Here is a 14,563-nt window from a genome sequence, read left to right as displayed (position 1 = left end):
CTTCCTTTTTAATCTCATCCTGCCAGAGGAAAAGTTTGATTGGAAACACAGAGCCAGGTCTCTGGTCCTGTGTCACTTTTAAAATGGACCATAAAGGAGGGGAAAAAAACCCAACAGGAGGTTGCAGGAATGATATTTATCCAGGAAGCTTAGGATCTGTGATTGCTCTTTTCCCTCCCCCCTCTCCGGGTGGAACAAAGGATAAAAGGGGCTTTGCAAAATCCTTGCAAATAGGAGCAGGGAATGATGCTTGCAGAGATCTCCCTGTCAGTTTTAGAATGCTTTGCTGTGTTTAAAACTCAGCTGGCTTGTCTGGCCCTAATCCTTCTTCCTCTTGGTCTCCAGAGAGAGCTGTCTTTGGCAGGCAAACCCTCCATCCAGGAGGTCCAGCCTCACCTCCTCCTGCTGCTGGTCCCCCAGAGACAGTCCATGGTGCAGGACAGGGGAGACCAGTTTCTGTCACCACCTTTGTGGCCACCACCCTGATGCTGCTGCCACATGTCTGCACAGGGACGTCTTATCAGCAGTGAGCAGCAATGACCAGAAATCACTTTCCAGCACTGCAAGCCCTTAATGAGGCTTCTTTCCCCACACTGGAATAACTGGAGATTGGAGGCAGGCATCACGTCACAGGAAATGCCTGCATGCTTTGGCCTGTGGTGGTACGAAGATTATGCAGAAGCAGCCCAGTCCAGTTCCTCTTATGTGTTTAGGTCCTGAGTTTCCACCTGGAAATTCCTTTCTTCCCTTTTCCTAGACTCCAGGCCCAGAGGTTAAGTGAAAGATTAATACTGTAATTACAGCCTCAGGGCTCCTGACTCAGTAACTCTTCTGGGTCACCAGCTTCTTCCAGAGCATGGGCATGCGCATCCCCATATTTGACAGCAAAGCAAACAGCCATGTATCTGACTTCTCCATAAATGACCCATGACTAAATGCACTCTGCAAGCAGGGACCAGCTGGAAGTCTCCTCAGAGCTGACATTCCCAGAGCCTGGCTGCCCTCCAGGAACAAGGCTTCTCAGAGCACAGCCAGGCTCTTGCAAGCAACAGGTGTCAGGAGGGAGGAAGATGGACTCCAGGCAGCCTTAGCTCATAGGGTGCTTTGGGTGGGAAGGGACCTTACAAAACCATCCAGTCCTATCCCCCTGCAAGGGGTAGAGTCACCTTCTACTACACCAGGTGTGAGAGGCCATCCAACCTGACAAGCACAAGCTTTTCCAGCTCATCAGAACTTTGCCCTCTTGAGACTGAACAGCAATGGGGCTGCAGGTTCAGCTCCAGGCTTGGGCTGTAGCCATCTCATGGTGATGGATATTTGCAGAGTCAAATAAATCCCTCCTGTTCTGGGGCTGAGGGCACGGGTTTGTACTTCATTGATTTATTTCCTCTTGGTTGATCTCCCCCTGCTGAATTAAGCCTTACTCAGTGATCGAACCAAAGCTCGGAGGTCGGCTGTGGACGTGCCATATAATGCTTGTTGGGCACTCCCAGCTCCACACCAAAGATCTTTATGTTACTTAATGGCTTCGATTTAGGTTTGGACTTAGCAGTTTGGACCTGACAAACCCTCAGGTGGCTTTGGGTGGGAAAGGACCTTCCACCGCCAGGAATACTATCCTATATCATGCACCAGCCTCAGGGAAAATCAAATGGTACAATGTATTTGCAGAACTACACTGCGAGCAATGGTTGGTGGGACTTCCAAACATTAGGATACATGTTTAGCAAATGACCTGGTCAGTCAGCACTAGGAGATCTGCCAGTCTGGATGCCTAAGCCCCATGGCAGAAGGGTTGCTGTGCCTGGGTGCATGAGGGCAGGTTATCCCAGTGCTCCCCTTGCCCCCAGTAGCACCAGCATCACGAACTGGCCCCACCCTGGGAGCGGCCACAGCAGTAAAACTGCGGTCAAAGAGCGACCAAGGGCCAAGGAGCACAGGAGCAGCCATGGAGCGGTGAGTCCCTGCGAGATGGCTCAGGGCAGCAGGATACAGGCAGACACTGGGCACAGGCAGGTGCACAGGAGCTGAGGGTGCAGGATACAGGCAGACAATGGGCACAGGCAGGTGCACAGGAGCTGAGGGTGCAGGATACAGGCAGACACGGCACAGGCGGGTGCACAGGAGCTGAGGGTGCAGGATACAGGCAGACACTGGGCACAGGCAGGTGCACAGGAGCTGTGGGTGCAGGATACAGGCAGACACGGCACAGGCGGGTGCACAGGAGCTGTCGTGCAGGATACAGGCAGACACTGGGCATAGGTGAGCACAGCAGAAGCTGTGAGTGCAGGAAGGTCCCAGCCAACACAGCTGCTTCCAACAGGGTTCCTCCATCTCTCTGCAGAGCAAGGACTCTGTGGCTCTGTAGCATCACCGTCCTGCTGGGCGCTGCCCTTCTCCTGCCTGCCCCCAGCAGCACCCAGGTGAGCCCCATCCCCCCATCCATCCTCTGCCTGCCATCCCTCTGCCCTGGGCATAAGAAGGCAGAGGGAGTCCCCTGTTATCTGTGTCACCCCCCAGCACCTCTTTTCTCCCCACAGGCTCTGGGCAACCCCAGAATGAAGGACCTGGCTACGGAGGAGGATGTGGCCAAGGAAATGTAAGAGGCACCCACGTCTGGCTTGGGAACAAAAGCAAAGCAATAGCCCAGCAGCTGAACAAGCCTGTTTGCTCCCCAAGATCCTAACTGCAGCCTCCTGGGGATGGGGGGTTTCTCTCACCATGGTCCCTGCACCCTGATGGGGTGGGATGCCCCTGGGACATGGGGATGTTTAGTAACACTGACGCACTGGGACCTTCCCTAGCTGAATTTGCTCCCCTCTTCCAGCATCCTGGGAGTTCGGGCTGTGGAGCCACCAGAGGAGGCTGAGAGCTCCAGAGACGTGGAACCAGGCTCAAAGGTTGTCTCCGGCAGCACCTGGGCTCACTGGGTTGCCCGCCAAGCCCAGGCAGAACCAGAGCAGGACCGTGACCATCTCCATCACTCCCAGGATGATGCTGCAGAGGCCGATGCCTATGGGCCACCACTGATGCTGTCCCTGCAGGTGCAGAATGGCCCCGAGGAGGACCATGACCACCTCCACCACCGCTGAGCAGTGGAGACAGGCCCCCGATGCACAATGAGGGGTGGGAGCATCCCTGGTCCTCATCCCTCCCAACCCACCCTTGAGCCCCCCAATAAACCCAATTAGAGCACCTCCCATATGAAGCCAGGCTGAGAAAACTGGGATTGTTTTCAGCATGAAGAAGCTGTGCAGAAACCTCAGAGCAGCTTCCAGGATCTGAAGGGGGCTACGAGGATGCTGGAGAGGGACTCTTCATCAGGGAGTGCAGCGATAGGACAAGGGGTGATGGGTTCAGACTGAAACAGGGGCAGTTCAGGTTGGAGATAAGGAAGAAGTTCTTCCCTGTGAGGGTGCTGAGGCGCTGGCACAGGGTGCCCAGAGAAGCTGTGGCTGCCCCATCCCTGGCAGTGTTCAAGGCCAGGTTGGACACAGGGGCTTGGAGCACCCTGCTCTAGTGGAAGGTGTCCCTGCCCGTGGCAGGGGTTGGGACTGGATGAGCTTTAAGGTCCTTTCCAACACAAACCACTCTGGGATTCAGTAATTCCCCCTCCATGTCCTGGTGTGCTCTTCATTGCTGCCAGAACCCTATTGCCAAGTGTAAGGCCCCCAGATGTGGGAGATGCCATCCTTGGGCTCACTAAAAGAGACCCCGAGGGAGGCGGGGACAATGCCTCAGGGTGGGTGACTGACCATCACCGTGGCCTCAGTGAACTCAGTCGAGGCTGAGGCCGGGCAAACTCAGCACATCAGCATTGCACCCAAGGCAGCACCATGGGCTGTCCCCTGCCCAGGGCACACATGGACCTATTCTCCATGCGGCGCTCCTGCCCAGCACTGGGGAGCAGCACGATGATAGGGTCTCAGTGAACTCAAACATATCCCAGCTCAGCGGAGACCCCACGGCAAGAATCTCCCATCTTCCTGCAGTGCCAGGAAACCCCTTTAATAGCGATGTCAAATTGCTCCCCACTGCCGGTTGTCTCACTTGAGGCACTTGTTACTTGCCACCGGGGCTCAGACCCCTCCGCGGGCTGATGCACTCGACTGATGTGCCGCAGGCGACTGGCACCGCCGGGCTCAGCTGTCGGTGAAGTTTGCTTTGCGCTTCTCCACAAACGCTGACATCCCCTCCTTGCGGTCAGCCTGTGAGGAGCAGAGGGATGGGCTCAGGGGAGGCTGTGCCCACACTGCTGTCCCCACCACACTGAGGACAAACCCCTACTCACAGTGCCAAAGGTGGCGTAAAAAAGCCGCTTCTCCGTCCTCATCCCCTCCGCCAGCGTTGTCTCAAAGGCTGAAAGCAAAAGAGCAGTTGGGGAGACCCCGTGGCCTGCAGCAGCCCCACGGCATTTCCACTGGCCCCCATCGCCTACCACTGTTGACCGACTCCTTTGCCATGGCAGCCACCAGCTTGGAGTTGCTGGCGATCTTCTCAGCACAGGCAACAGCCGCATCCACGAGCTTCTCCACGGGGAAGATCTTGCTGACCAGACCTAGGATGGACAGCGGGAGGTGGTGGGACAGCTCCCTGCTGTCCCCACCCAGTGCTGGGACCGGCATGTGGTCCTACCTGCCTCCTTTGCCTCTTGGGCAGAAATCCGGTCCCCAGTGAGCACCATCTCCATTGCCAGTGACTTCCCAACTGCTCTGGTCAACCTCTGTGTCCCTCCAGCACCTGGAGCCATGTGGGGAAGGGAAAAGCCCAGAGAAGGATACCTGAGTGTTCCTGCTGTCCCTGCTCCAGTGAGGTTGGACCCCCTTGGCAGGACCCTCGTGCTCACCTGGGATGGTTCCCAGAAGGATTTCTGGTTGTCCAAACTGTGCTTTCTCCCCAGCATAGATGATGTCGCACATCATGGCCAGCTCGCACCCCCCACCCAGCTAGGACAGGGGAGAAAGAGGGGGGCTAAGAGGGGTAAAGGGCTGAGAATTCAGGCATAAGGAAGTTGGGGGGGGGGACACTCACGGCGTAGCCATTGACAGCAGCGATGATGGGCTTGCGGATGGTAGAAACTTTGTCCCAGCCGACAAGAAAGCTGCTGCTGTAGCACTCCTGGAAGGTTTTATTCTGCATCTCCTTGATGTCTGCGCCAGCTGCAAAGGGAAATGAGGTGGGATACCTCTTCCCACCTCCCCTCCAAAGCCTGGGGTGGGGGACGCATCCTGCCCTACCTGCGAAGGCTTTTTCGCTGCCAGTGATGACGATGGCCCCCACTTGCGGGTCGTGCTGCAGGGTCTGCAGTGCGTGCCCCAGCTCCTCCATCAGCCCCTCGCACAGGGCATTGAGCGCCTGTGGCCGGTTCAGCTGGATCAGGCCCACGCTCTGCCGTGCCCCCGTCTTCCGCACCGCCAGGTACTGGAACGCAGCTCCTGCCCGCCAGCACCGCCCCGTTAGGTACCGGCAGCCTACAACAGGGAGAGATCGCGCCCCCAGGCCTGCCCTCCGGTGAGCCACGGCTCCGTGCTGCTTTAAGGTGACCTTCAGATGGTGGGCACATGGCAGCGGTCACCGGCAGCCCGTTGGGATGTCACCCCTGGGACGGCTGAACGGGGCTCCTGGGGGGTTCCTGGTGCACTCACTCCGGACCCGAGCCGGGGCACCCCGGTGACCACCTTCCGGTGCGTGGCCCATGCACGGTGCTGGGATGGACCCAGCGCATGGCTTACACACGGTGCCGGTACACGCACGGGATGGGGCCACGCACGGTGCACGGACGCTGTCACGCAGCGCCACAGCCCCGTACATGGTGCAAGGACTCGGGGCCGTGACCGGTGTTGAGGCCCCTCCCCGTGACCTCCGCTCCGGTGTGTCCCCCCCCCCATCCCCGCTCACCGGCGCTGCAGCCCCGAGCCCCGAGGAAGGGGCGGGACGGCGGAGGGAGGAACGCGCGGCGGCGCGCGGCGGCGGCGGCGGGACGAAGGAGCGCGCGTACGGACGCAGCCATGGCGGAGAGCGGAGCAGCTCGCCCCGCCCAGCCCCTGCTCCCATTGGCTGAGGGGGCCCCGCCCCGCCCCGCCCCATCCTCGTCGGCAATGGCCCTTAGGCGCGTTTACCGGGAGGGGCTCCCCCGGTGTCGTGAGCAGGCTCCGCGGAGCTGCGCACCCCTCGGTGCGGGGCAGCAGTGGGGCCGTGCGGCGTGGGGTTAGGGGCGCCGCTCCCCGACACCTTCCGCGGAAACACGGGGCCCCCGTGCATGGAGCGAGAGAGGGGGGCGGGTGCGGGAGCGGGAGCGAGCAGCCGCGCCGGGCACGGTGAGCCCCGCAGCGGGGGCAGCACACGCGGTGCCGGTGGAGCGGGGGGCGTGCGTGTGTGAGTGCGCGCCGCGGCCGTGCGCGGCGGCTCTGCCGCTGCGAGGAGATGCGTGTGCGTGCCTGCAAGCATGCGCGGGAGAACGCGTCTCCCGCACCGGGAAGGGAGGGGGGGCCTGCTGCGTGCGGGGCTCCCGCGTGAGGCCGGGTCTGCGCGGCCGGCGCTCTCCCGTGCGCCCAGGCGAGCCAAGCTGCGGGATGTGGCGGAGCACGGCGGCGTGCTGGGCGCTGATGCTGCTGGCCGCCGCCTTCTGCGACACGGTGGCCGGTAAGGGCGGGCGCGGCGGTGCCCGGGGGGCCGCCCGTGGCGGGGCGCGGGGGGCCGCCCGCAGCCGGGTGAAGGCGGCTGTGCCCCGGTACGGCTCATCCCTACGCGTAGCCGGGGCGGCGGCGGCGGGAGCGGCGGCCGGGGTGGCAGCGGGGGCCGCCCTGCGCCGGGCACGGCTGGCCGGGGAGCTGGAGGTGGGTGAAGGCGCCGAGTACCGCGATGGCAACTGGACCGCCAGCGCCTGGACCTCCACCGCAGCGGGACGGGCGCCGCCGTGCTGGGCAGTGTCCTGGCTCTGCCCCTTGGCTGCCGTCCTCCGCCGCTGACGGCTTCGGGAGGAACATGGCCCGCGCCTGGTGCAGCTACCGATGCCGAGAGGACCAGCCGCCCCACCCCGGGGCTGAGCCCACCCCCCGGGATACCAGCAGCTTCCAGGGCTGCGCCCGGCCTCATCCGTTATCCATGACCAGCGGGGCAGGACCCCATGGAAGCTCCCCCACACTTTCTTGCCCTCCAGCCCATGCCAAACCCCATCGGCTTGGGAAACCCCATTAGTGCTGCTCCTGCCTCTGCAGATGTGGGTCTCAGTGTTTGAAGGATGAGGAAGCAGCAATAAGGCTGAGCAGAAAGCAGTTACAACTGGATGCAGGCTGAAGGGCTCAGGACAGGCACCCTGAGGTGGCCCCAGCCCTCTGCCCATGCAGGTTTTATTTTGGAATTCAAGCCCCAGAGACGACCAAGACCACAGCGAGGAAATGGCTCCTCAGAGGTTTTGTCCTGGCTGGAAGCAGCACCAGGCCTCCTTTCCCCACAGCAACCACTGTCCAGCACAGGGAGACCTGGGGGCAGCTCATCCCCACCACAAGGATTCTGTCCCTCTGGTCCCCCGCAGCAGCCCAAGATCTGAAACTGGGGACTGCCGTGGCAGAGCCGCTTTAATCTCACACCAAAGCTTCATGCTGAGATTGCTCCAGCCCATGCAGCTGCAGGTGGTGCCTCTCTCCCCCATGGGACAGGTCTCAGTCAAGCGTCACCCTGCCCAGGCGTCCAGCCCGGAAATCCCGCAGGAACTCATAGGCAGCAGCAGGGTAGTTGAGCATCATCATGTTGACATTCCCTAGAGATGGGGGGGATGCAGAAGGAGGCATCAGTGGAGCCTGGAGCCACCCTAGGATCCCCTGCAACCCAGGAGGCAGAGATCACCCCTAGGCACTCACCTGTGCCTGTCAATACCTTCACCTTCTGCATCCTGCCCTGGGCAAGGGCCACGTGCCTCAGCACAAGCCCAATGTCATCGCAGGCCTCAGCCAGTCCATAACGCTGTACATACCTGCCAAAGGAGGTGGGGTGCATTGCTTCTACCCTTCAAGCTCCAAAGGGACAGCTTCTACACCACCCACATGGGACTAAGAGCAGCAGGCACAGCCCAGGGCCCTCTCCAGCTTCCCCACTGGCTCACCTGAACTGCTGCTGCTTGTTTAGGGCATACAGGAGGTAGTCAGCCATGATGTCCTCCCCAACGAGGTGGTCATGGATGGCTCCTGGAAAAGAGGGTCAAGCCCCAGCTCCCGCAGCCCTAGCCAAACCCTGGCCACCCCTCCTGCCATCTACATGCCACCTGCGGGCACGCAGGTAGCATGTGCTGGCTCTGCGAGCAGCAGTCTCAGCCCAGCCTCACGTGAGGGCCCACAGCCACATCTGGGGAGCCCCCCAAGCCACAGCGGCCATCTCACCGCACAGTGCCAGCTTCATGCCCGTCTCCACATCGCCCAGCTTCGGTGCCAGCACGCCAGGTGTATCCACTAGGTACATAAGGGGCTTCTCGCAGACCTGGGATGGGGGAGACAGGGCTGTTAAGACACTGCTTGGTAACTGCAGCATCACAGACTCACATGTGGCTAACAAGCAAGGTGCTGAGTTGGTTTTGTTAAGGTCTTGCTGGAAAGGGGACCTGAGCAACCCTTTGAGATCAGCTCTGCATGCCTCAAGCAAGAAAAGGCAGAGGCCAGCACCCACCCAGCTAGCAGGACAGTACCTGGATTCTGGTCAGCACTGCCTTAGTGATACCAGGGTCACCACCGACAGGAGTGGCTTTCCCTTTGGGGAGAAACAAGAGTCAGACAAGCAAGTGACATCCTGTCTCGTCAGAGATTCCTCCCCAAGGCCAGGCACCACGGAGAAATACCTTTTTTGAGGTGCAGCCTCCGCAGGGAGTTGATGAGTGAGGACTTGCCCACGTTGGGCACGCCAATCACCAGGATGCTGTACTCGGTGCTCTGGAAGTGATGTGGATGTGGGCAGGGAGCAACCGGCTCTTGGCCACCCACCCCAGGAGTAACAAGCAGCCATGACAGCAGAACAACCCAGCCTTTGCTGGTGCTTTTGGCCTTGTCTCTTGAACTGGAGAAACTGCCAACAGCCACCGTAACTCCCCGCACACACTGGCAGTCTCACCTCAGCCCTGTGGTAGCGAGGGCTGTTGTCCACCAAGTTGGCAACCATGGGAACAATCTGCAGAGAGACATGGAGACGGGCTGTAACTGTGGCTCTGCACCCACACTGGCCACTCACTCAGAGGCGACCGTGCCAGAAGGATGCACAAAATGGGGGCCAAGCAGAGGACAGGGCTCATATGGAACGCTGTGAACCAGCCAGTGTCACTTCCTCACAGTGGGGCACTGAGGCCTCTCCATGGGGCTGGGAAAACAGTGCATGGTCCTCAGCTGCTGGAAGCAAGACGCAGGGCTGGGCATAGAGCTGCTGGTTCGTTACCTTCTTGACATTGACGTCACGCTTGCAGTCAGCGAAGACAACATGTGAGCATTGCTGTTGCTTCAGGTGCTCCAAGACTGTCTGAAGGGGACAGAAAGAAGCATTGCTGGTACCTGCCTGCATGGACCCATGGACCCCCAGCCAGCCCTGCCCCAGTGCTCACCGGCTGCCGGCTGGGATCGGCCAGGTCCATCTTGTTCAGCACCAGGATGTGCGGGCGGATGCCCAGCACCTCCTTCAGAATGGGGTTACGGCCCGACAGTGGGATGTGAGCACTGTTAAGGACAGTGACTGTGCACTGGCATGGACACAGGTACTGGGGTGGACAAGCTCTGTGTGTGGGGAAGCTGATGGGGCTGTTGCAGAGCTGGAGAGGGGTACGGCACAAAAGCATGTACTGGGGTGGACCAGTTCCTCAGGGCGGAAAGCTGATGGGGCTGTTGTGCAACTAGAGAAGGGTATTCCATGGAAGCGGGTACAGGGGTAGACTAGTTGTTGGTGGGGGGGAAGCTGATGGGGCTCGAGTGGGGCCGTTGTGCTGCTGGACAGGGGTATGGGGCTGAGAGAAGAGGCGAACTGGATGGACACGGGGCAGCTGGGGCACACGGGGCAGTGAAGACCCCACCGATGCAGGGGACAGTGCCCCGGAGAGCCATGTCCCAGTGCGCCGGGAGACACGGGGGGGCGGGAGAGGACGAGCCGTGCTGGAGGATATGCGAGCGTCGTGCACCTCGATGAGGCAGTCGGCGCGCCGCAGCGAGCTCCGCATCTGCCGCAGGCCTGCAGCACAGCTCCGGGTGAGCGGCGGCGGCGGCTCCGACAGCGAAGGGGCGGCGGTACCCGCCCGCCGCGCTCCCAGCACCCCTCACCTTTGGCCATGTGCCCCGGGAACCAGGAGGCCACATCGCGGCCGCCGAAATCGAAGCGCTCCCGGAACCGCCCGGGCGCAGACCCCACCGCGGCCGCCCGCAGCAGCGCCTTGCACCCCCTCATGGCAGTCTGCGTCACATCCGGCGCGGCGCGCGGGGAGGAGCCGCATCGCCCCGCCTCCGACAGCGCGCCGGTGGGCGGGGCTTCCCCTCAGCCGCTAACGGCCGGCCCCGCTCGGCGCCATGGCGGAGCAGCGGCCTGCGGGCGGGTCAGTGCCGGGCGCGGGCCCCGGCGGCACGGGCAGTACTGAGCCTCGCAGCGAGGGGGAGGTACCCCCGGCCGCGGGGCCCGGTCCCCAAGCCACCCCCCAGCCCCAGCCGCAGCCGCCGCCACCAGCCCCTCAGCCCAGCGCGGAGCCAACCCTGCCGCAGTGTCCGCTGGACGACACCCGCTACCTGATCGCCAGCACCAACTGGTACTAAGGCTGCGGACCCTTGTCGCCGCCGGACCGGAGCCGAGGAGCCGCGTCCATGCCCTGCAGAAGGAGAAGCCTCTCTGCGTGTGTCTGCCCGGCCGGGTTCTCAATAAAGGAGGCTGAGCGGCAAAGCACAGGGTTTATTTCTGCACCTCAGAGCCGGGGGGTGTCTCAAGGAGATGGTTGAGGCGCTCGGCCTCTCGCCAGCCGGACAGCAGCGCCCCGTGGGTGGTGGAGTAGAAGGTGCGGTGCGTGGCCTCGCCAGCGAAGAGGAGCTGCAGGGGCTGCAAGGTGGGCAGTGAGTGCTGGGGGCTTGCTGCGCCCTAACCACCCCCACCCCCCAGCACAAGGGGGTTATCCTAACGAAGCCTCATCTCCCTTGCCCTCCGGCACCCTGCATGTGTGCGACCCACTCTGCAGCCATAGGGTAGCTTCGCTTCCGTCCCCATACTGTGAGCATCACTGAATCAATCAGGTTGGAAAAACCTTTACGATCAAGTCCAACCATTCCCCAGCACTGCCAAGGCCACCACTGACCCACAGCACTGAGGCCTCGTCTCCACGGTGTGTGAGCACTTGCAGGGACGGTGACTGCAGCCCTGCCCTGGGCAGCCTGTTCCAATGCCTGAGCACCCTCTGGGGAAGGAATTGTTCCTCAGCTCCATCCAAACCTCCCCTGATGCAGCTTGAGGCTGTTTCCTCTTGTCCTGTCCCTTGTAATTTGGGAAAAGAGACTGACCCCCACATCACTGCAACCTCCTCATGCCAGAAAGCGTTTGGAAGCAGCCAAGTGTCCCCAGATTTTTTGGAAGTGGGGTTCCCCCCACACCCGTGGAGCTCAGTGGGAAAAGCCAAGGGGGGTTTGTGGGTGACATGAACACTGGTGACTCCCAACTGGAGTGTAAGTGAGGAATGCCATGTCCCTGTGCTCCTCATGGCCTGGGGTACCCTGGCCCGAAGCCAGGAGATCCTGCTTCTTCCATAGCCACTGCCATCCCCCAACCTAAAGCAGTTACCCTGGGGTCCTCTGGGTCCTCGGGCAGGGGCTGAGCCAGGATGTCAATGTCATCCCCGGAGCTGCCAACGGCCACATAGCTGTAGGAGCCTCGGGTGTAGGGAGTGCTGTGCCACTGGGAGCGGAGCACACTCCTGGGAGTGGGCAGGAGCGGGTTCCCTGTGGGTGTGGATTCTCAGTGGGATCCAGAAATCCAGGGGGATGGGGTGACAAGGGCAGAGGAGGGAGTGGTTACCTGTAAGCGTGCGGAGCACCTGTGTCATGGTGCTGAGGACCTCTGTGTCACTCAGTGTCTCCATGTACTCTGACTCCTTCCCTGCAATGAATCCACAGAGGACGTGCCCATGCCTGGGAAGGAAAGATGGGGTTCAGAGCTGCTGCCACCCTCCTGCTGCTCACCAGGAAACGTGGGAGCACCGCTGCATCACAGGCCACCAGTGACCCAGAGATGGTCTTGAAGCTCAAGACAGAACTAAGATGTTCTGTCACATTGTCTAGGAGATGCCCTAACCCCTGTTGCTGGTTCTCCCATCACATACTGCTCTGGTGGTTGGAGGACCACAAATCCAATGAGCTTCTTGAACCAGTTGGCCTCCAGGTCAGTGCTGGGCTTCTCGAGGGGAGACTCATCCTCCCACACCACTTCGATGAGCTGCTGCTGGGGCTCCCAGAAAGGCTGCTCGAACTCCAGGAAGATCTTGTTGTTGGTGCCAAAACCCAGGCGGCGAATGGCCTCTGCTTTCTGCTCGGGCAGGGGAGGCTGGAAGAAGTCCTGGTGGCGTTCCTTGAGGAAACCTGCAGGCAGATGATTAGGCAGAAGAACCAGGAGCTCTGTTTGCTGGGCTCTGAAGTGGGGTCAGAGCCCCTTTCCATCCTCCCCTCTCCCACCAGAAGCCTGCCCATCATCAACCATGCCAACTGGTTGGAGGGGACAGGCAGGGCAAGGAAAGGTGGACGTCCTCACCCAGTGGGACGGTGACAATGACATGGTCGGCGAGGAAGGTGTCTCCATCTTCACACTCCACACGGACAGGGAAATCCCTAGCATTATCCCCTTCCTCACGGAAGGACCCTTGCCACTGGATGGTCCTCACTGCCTTGTTGAGCAGGACCGTGCCCTCTGGCAGAGTTGAGAGCATGCGCTTGGGCAAGCTGCTGTAGCCACTGCAGGAGGAGGTGCTGATGGGGATAGGGTGCCCCCCCAGATGCTCTTCCATTTCCCTCTCCAAAGCCCTGTGCTTACCCCGGGAAAGTGCAGTCCAGGCCTGGCAGAGAAATGTACTCCCCAAAGGGCTCAAGGGCCACCAGGTCCATGCTGTGGGTGCCACTGATGCAACACTCCAACTTGAGGCATGTGGCGAGGATAGCCAGCTGGAGCCGCCGGGCATCCTCCTTGCCCCCCCCCAAAGTGGGGACCCTGTGGGTGATCTCTGCCCGCATGTACTGTCCCACACTGGACGCTGGTGGCTCCTCAGCACCCCGAAAATCACGGGCAGAGGCCAGGAGGGTGTCAAAGAGGTCATGGGCTTCACTCACCGCCTGGGGGCTCAGCACCTTCCCTGAGCTGCCGTAAGTGATGGAGGGCAGCGGCGGGTGACCCCATGCCTCTGCCAACTGGTTCTCCTCCCGGGCAGCCTCCGGGCCCAACAGCCCGTAGCGAGTGGCGAGGCAGAAGACGGGGTTCCCTGGCGAGGGGCCGTGGATCCAATGTGCCCCCATCTCTGCCAGCCCTGACGCTGCGGAGGAGGAGGAGGGTATCACCCCGGGGCAGGACCCCCAGAACTAGCTGGAGTCAGCGGATCCTGCCCAGCCCCCCTGTACCACCCGTCACTGGCTCCAGTGCGCTCCCACTGCACCCACAGGACCAGACACCCCCAGCCCCGTGTCAGGAACCAGCCCCACAGCGGCGGCCGCGGTGCAGCTCCCCCATTCCCCGTGCTACCCCCGGGCCTCCCCCGTACCGAAGGGGCGGGTGCAGACGCGGCCGCCGGCCCGGGACGCCGCCTCCAGCAGCCGCACGGAGCCGCAGCCGGTCCCGCGGAGCCGCTGCATCGCGCCCAGCCCCGCCAGCCCCGCGCCCACCACCACCACCCGCCGCACCCCGCGGCCCTCCATGGCTCCCGCAACGCCCCGGCCTGTCCCGCCCCGTCCCGTCCCTTCCTGCTTGGCCTCGCCTCCGCCAGGCCCCGCCTGTTCCCATCACATCTGATGTGTGAGCGCAGCGAGTGCGGGGTAGAGGGCAGCGCAGGGAGGGGGGTTGAGAACGGTATGGGTGGGTGCTGCAGAGGGGCTCTTCGCAGGGGACTGCAGCGATAGGACAAGGGATGATGGGTTCAGGGAAACAGCGAAGTTCAGGTTGGAGATAAGGCAGAAGCTCTTCCCTGTGAGGGTGCTGAGGCACTGGAATGGGTTGCCTAGGGAAGCTGTGGCTGCCCCATCCCTGGCAGTGTTCAAGGCCAGGTTGGACACAGGGGCTTGGAGCACCCTGCTCTAGTGGAAGGTGTCCCTGCCCGTGGCAGGGGTTGAAACTGGATGAGCTTTAAGGTCCCTTCCAACACAAAATAGTCTGGGATTCTGTGAAGGGCAGAGCTCAGAAGATTGTGATCAGTGGTGTAGTCAGCAGCGTGCCTTTAAGCTGGGAGGGACAAGATTATCTTGGGGGGCATAGGCAGGAGTGTGGCAACAGGTCTAGGGACAGGATCCTCCCCCTCTGCTGACTCTGGTGAGGCTGCACCTGGAGCACTGTGTCCAGATCTAGGCTCCTCAGTACAAGACAGACAAGAGGCCAC

The 14,563-nt window shown here is 61.5% G+C and overlaps 5 protein-coding genes across 6 annotated transcripts; 2 read left to right on the top strand and 3 right to left on the bottom strand.

Annotated features, from left to right (window-relative positions):
• Positions 1-3,987: 3,987 nt before the first annotated feature.
• ECHS1 (enoyl-CoA hydratase, short chain 1) lies at positions 3,988-6,045 on the bottom strand. Of its 2 annotated transcripts, none has more exons than XM_065669765.1 (8): positions 5,899-6,045; positions 5,238-5,471; positions 5,032-5,159; positions 4,847-4,946; positions 4,636-4,740; positions 4,439-4,558; positions 4,292-4,359; positions 3,988-4,208 (listed from the first exon to the last, which is right to left on the bottom strand). In XM_065669765.1, the coding sequence occupies exons 1-8, from the start codon at positions 6,008-6,010 to the stop codon at positions 4,143-4,145; spliced, it is 933 nt and encodes a 310-aa protein (XP_065525837.1). In that variant the 5' UTR covers positions 6,011-6,045; the 3' UTR covers positions 3,988-4,142. The 2 variants fall into 2 exon arrangements, with proteins under 2 accessions (XP_065525837.1, XP_065525838.1); XM_065669766.1 differs by having other exon boundaries at positions 5,238-5,435.
• A 235-nt stretch (positions 6,046-6,280) lies between these two features.
• Positions 6,281-9,907, top strand: SPRN (shadow of prion protein). Its single transcript, XM_065669761.1, has one exon. It carries the CDS (start codon positions 6,573-6,575, stop codon positions 6,966-6,968), a length of 396 nt encoding a protein of 131 aa, XP_065525833.1. The 5' UTR covers positions 6,281-6,572; the 3' UTR covers positions 6,969-9,907.
• MTG1 (mitochondrial ribosome associated GTPase 1) lies at positions 7,276-10,808 on the bottom strand. Its single transcript, XM_065669759.1, has 11 exons — positions 10,284-10,808; positions 10,131-10,194; positions 9,578-9,683; positions 9,415-9,495; positions 9,097-9,153; positions 8,828-8,918; positions 8,678-8,739; positions 8,376-8,472; positions 8,102-8,183; positions 7,860-7,972; positions 7,276-7,759 (listed from the first exon to the last, which is right to left on the bottom strand). The coding sequence occupies exons 1-11, from the start codon at positions 10,405-10,407 to the stop codon at positions 7,662-7,664; spliced, it is 975 nt and encodes a 324-aa protein (XP_065525831.1). The 5' UTR covers positions 10,408-10,808; the 3' UTR covers positions 7,276-7,661.
• On the top strand, positions 10,458-10,890 carry MMP24OS (MMP24 opposite strand). Its single transcript, XM_065669760.1, has one exon. It carries the CDS (start codon positions 10,527-10,529, stop codon positions 10,764-10,766), a length of 240 nt encoding a protein of 79 aa, XP_065525832.1. The 5' UTR covers positions 10,458-10,526; the 3' UTR covers positions 10,767-10,890.
• Positions 10,885-13,892, bottom strand: PAOX (polyamine oxidase). Its single transcript, XM_065669758.1, has 7 exons — positions 13,736-13,892; positions 13,018-13,510; positions 12,739-12,938; positions 12,314-12,569; positions 12,010-12,122; positions 11,776-11,933; positions 10,885-11,043 (listed from the first exon to the last, which is right to left on the bottom strand). The coding sequence occupies exons 1-7, from the start codon at positions 13,887-13,889 to the stop codon at positions 10,900-10,902; spliced, it is 1,518 nt and encodes a 505-aa protein (XP_065525830.1). The 5' UTR covers positions 13,890-13,892; the 3' UTR covers positions 10,885-10,899.
• Between the last annotated feature and the right edge of the window lie 671 nt (positions 13,893-14,563).

Source organism: Lathamus discolor, chromosome 3, assembly GCF_037157495.1.
Source record: "Lathamus discolor isolate bLatDis1 chromosome 3, bLatDis1.hap1, whole genome shotgun sequence".
In the NCBI taxonomy this organism is placed as follows: Eukaryota; Metazoa; Chordata; class Aves; order Psittaciformes; family Psittacidae; genus Lathamus; species Lathamus discolor.
The sequence above is the reverse complement of the archived record's forward strand: the minus strand, read 5'-3'. Positions and strand labels throughout refer to the sequence as shown.